At 36.8% G+C, this 3,982-nt stretch overlaps 1 protein-coding gene across 1 annotated transcript; it reads left to right on the top strand.

Moving 5' to 3' along the window:
* Window positions 1-298: 298 nt before the first annotated feature.
* On the top strand, window positions 299-3,797 carry LOC114746546 (topless-related protein 4-like; the record flags this gene model as incomplete). The annotated part of the gene is given in 12 exon segments (XM_028934764.1): window positions 299-475; window positions 687-798; window positions 923-1,102; window positions 1,190-1,303; window positions 1,382-1,540; window positions 1,642-1,819; window positions 1,922-2,045; window positions 2,374-2,483; window positions 3,219-3,333; window positions 3,336-3,381; window positions 3,505-3,619; window positions 3,729-3,797. Coding segments are annotated over 11 exon segments (1,290 nt in total), but the record flags the coding sequence as incomplete, so codon positions are not given.
* Window positions 3,798-3,982: the final 185 nt, after the last annotated feature.

Genomic DNA, 3,982 nt, shown 5'->3' with positions numbered 1-3,982 from the left:
AAAATAAAATACCAGTGTTATGTATGTGCTCAGAAAATTATATAGGAAATGATAATAAATCAGCGTTATTGCAGATTGAAAACTCCGCAAGTCTAGCCGAAAATAAATCTAAATCTGCTTATTTATGACTCCAGATAAGCAGAAGGCAAATCTCACTTTGGATAAGTAGTTCTACTTATTGCATCGGTTATAAGTACGATGGCTTATCACACAGGAGCCATGATTCCCATCTCATCTCGTGCTCGCTCACGCTATTTAAACCGTCTTGATTCATTCATTTCGTCGCTTCTTACCTCTCTCTCTTTCTCCTTTCTCCCCAAATCCCTAGCCCTTTCCTGTATAAATACTTCACCAGAAGCGTTCCAACACGGGAAAAGCTAGAGAGAGAAAGCAGAGCGAGAAACCACTGAAACCCTCCTTAATTATCCTCGTTCTGCTTCGAGGGTTATCGATCTGTGTAGGAAATCTCAGACAGGTGCGAGCTCCTTCTCTCCTTCTCATTTTCCATTTCTCAGCAATTTTTTCCTGAATTTTCTGCTTAATATCTGGATAATAAAATAATTTTTTCTGATAGATTTTGGTTTCTCACACAGAGTCTTGAATTTTTTCATGTTGATGTATTTTTCGCTTAATTCAAGGTTTTGATGCTCCAGTGTTGTTGATCTATTCTGGTTTCGATCTTTCAGGCGGACTTATTTTAGTTGCTGGGGACACCGCCATGTCTTCGCTTAGCAGAGAACTGGTGTTTCTTATACTTCAGTTTCTAGATGAAGAAAAATTTAAGGAGTCTGTTCACAAGTATGCTAGTTTTCTACTCATCTTTTTTTAATAAATTTTTAATTTTAATTTCGGTAGTCATACATATCTTCTCGTTCTCTCTGGCTAATTGATTATTTTTCATCTGAATTGTGAACGTCTATAGGTTGGAGCAAGAGTCGGGATTTTTCTTTAACATGAGATATTTCGAGGATATGGTAACGAATGGGGAGTGGGACGAGGTTGAAAAATATTTGTCTGGTTTCACGAAGGTGGATGATAATAGATATTCCATGAAGATCTTCTTTGAGATTAGGAAGCAGAAATACCTTGAAGCTTTAGATAAGTATGTTATGGTGATGTTAAGCTGTTACTGTTCTTAAAATTTTTTTATTCATGACGGGCGAGAGAATTAAGTTTTAAACAACTGCAGGCAAGATCGATCAAAAGCAGTGGATATTTTAGTGAAGGACTTGAAAGTGTTTGCCGCATTTAATGAGGATCTTTTCAAGGAAATCACACAACTGTTGACTTTGGATAACTTTAGGTATGGGCAATAAGCTTGGTATAATGTTATGGTACTTTTTCTTCACTTAGAATTACAATGGTTTTTATGAATTTACAGACATAATGAACAGCTATCTAAGTATGGAGATACAAAGTCCGCTAGGGGGATAATGCTCGCTGAACTAAAGAAATTAATAGAAGCTAACCCTTTGTTTCGTGATAAGCTTCAGTTTCCTACCTTGAAGAACTCCAGGCTGCGGACTTTAATCAATCAAAGGTCCTTATAAATATCATATGTTTTCTAGCACTTATTCCATTATTTTTTTAATCTTTGATGTAACAATTATTTTTTGTTTTTTATTTAATTGTTGATTGCAGTTTAAACTGGCAACATCAACTCTGTAAGAATCCAAGGTCTAATCCTGACATAAAGACCCTATTTGTAGACCATAGCTGTGGACAGCCAAATGGTGCACGGGCTCCATCCCCTGTTACTAATCCTCTAATGGGTGCTGTCCCCAAGGCTGGAGGTTTCCCACCGCTTGGTGCTCATGGTGTAAGTAACAGAACTGGAAACAATTCTCCTATGCTGCACTGGTAATTTGTGATATATAAATATAAAATGTTGTATACCTGATACCATTTATACATCTTATAGCCATTCCAGCCAACACCACCTGCTCTTCAGACATCACTTGCTGGATGGATGGCCAATCCATCCCCTGTTCCACACCCATCAGCCTCTGCAGTACCAATAGGTTTGACTGCAGCGAATAATGCAGGTAATTTTACATCTAGTCAATGTTTTGTCGGCCTTGACTAACACATAAAATGGGAATTGGCCTCATCTATCTGGTCATTTCGTGCTGGTTTTTATAAATCTAATCATGCGTGAGAATACATTCAATTATGGAACTGCAAAAGTGATGTGAGATTTGAAAAACTGAGAAAATATTGAAATTGCTAGAGATCTTGTGATGGTTATGTCATGTTGGCTTTTTCTATAATGCTTGTTGAATGATTGGCAATCAATCTTCCTTTGTCTCTTTATGCTCGATCACTTTCCAACCTGATTTTCTTTTGCGCTCTCTGTTTTGGTCATGGCAACAGCTATTTTAAAGCGCCCCAGAACTCCCACTAATAACCCAGCTATGGACTATCAAACTGCAGATTCAGATCACGTATTGAAGAGGACAAGGCCTTTTGGCATATCAGATGAAGTATAAAGATGCATTCTATCTGTTTGTCTCTGTCTTTTTGATTAAAGAGTGAAAATGTGGATCTCATGATCATGCATGTCAGCTTTTTTCATTATCCTTCACGTAGATGTCTTTTAAAGTGCAAGATGCTTGTTTCACAGTGTGGCACTTTGTTAATATAACTGGAAGTTAGTGGAATTCCAAATTGCTTGGCAGCACACCTGATCATATCATAGCTTATCTTTGAACTATGGAACTTTATTTACTCCATAGTCAGAGAATATCTAGGTTAAAATTTTCATATTAACTAGAAGTTTTATTTATTTTTCCTACGCTTTTCACAACCTTTTTTTCTTGTTATCAAAACTGAAAAACACTTTGGGAAGTTGTAAAGTGTACAGTTTCAAAGAACTGAAGCTCAAAAACCTCGTTCATATGGAAATTGGAAACGTTTGTTGCTTCTTTTTTCAATATTATTTTTGTTTCCACAATTCGTGAGATATATTAATGCTGAGAACAGAAATTGCTGCCTTGCTCTCCAGGTGGAGGATGGCAAGGATTTGTAGGATTTAAATTGGACTGGATTGGATGGACTAGTGTGTGATGCATATATGCTTGCTTAGCCATTTACAATAAATTTTAAATTTATTTTAAAACCGTTAGGTATTAATTCCTTCATTTTGAAGTCTACCAATTATGGATTCTTTGCAGAAATTTAATGTCTGTAACTCATCCTGCATTCATGAATTCTAGCAGGTCAATAATCTACCAGTAAATATTCTGCCTGTTGCTTACTCTAGCCAAAGCCACGGTCAGAGCTCCTATTCGTCTGATGACTTGCCCAAGAACGTTGTGATGACTCTAAGCCAAGGTCATCTGTCAAAAGTATGGATTTCCATCCGCTTCAACAAATCCTACTTTCTTGGTAAGCTGCTTTTTTCTTGACTTCCACTCAAACAGTAATGTCCTCAGTTTTTAGTTAGTTATTAATGTATATATTTAATTAATTTGTAAATTGATTTATCTTTTAATTTTGTTGATGTTTAGTTGGAACAAACATGGGAGATGTCATGGTGTGGGACGTAGGTAGCCGTGACAGGATTGCACTTAGAAATTTCAAGGTCTGGGACCTTGGAGTGTGTTCAATGCCTCTACAGGTGTGTTTCTTGAACTAAAGTTGATGAACACTGCATATCTATTGTTTCCGTTTGAACTTTGAAGTCAGCTTGTCAACTAATGAGTAACTGTTATCTAACCGTAATGTAGGCATCACTGGCTAATGATTACACAGCTTCGGTGAACCGTGTGATGTGGAGTCCTGATGGAACACTTTTGGTATGATCTAAGGATATTTGCTGCTTTCTATGGCTCGGTTTACGTATTTGCTTCTTGATGTATTCTATTGATCCCATACTTATGTCATTTGAAGTTGTTAACAGGTTGAATTTTGTTTTCTCAATATTTCAGGCGTTTGCTTATTCTAAGCACATTGTGCACTTATATTCCTATCACGGTGGGGA

This window comes from Neltuma alba, unplaced genomic scaffold, assembly GCF_004799145.2.
Source record: "Neltuma alba isolate B1F8T4 unplaced genomic scaffold, ASM479914v2 tig00005048_pilon, whole genome shotgun sequence".
NCBI lineage: Eukaryota > Viridiplantae > Streptophyta > Magnoliopsida > Fabales > Fabaceae > Neltuma > Neltuma alba.
The sequence above is the reverse complement of the archived record's forward strand: the minus strand, read 5'-3'. Positions and strand labels throughout refer to the sequence as shown.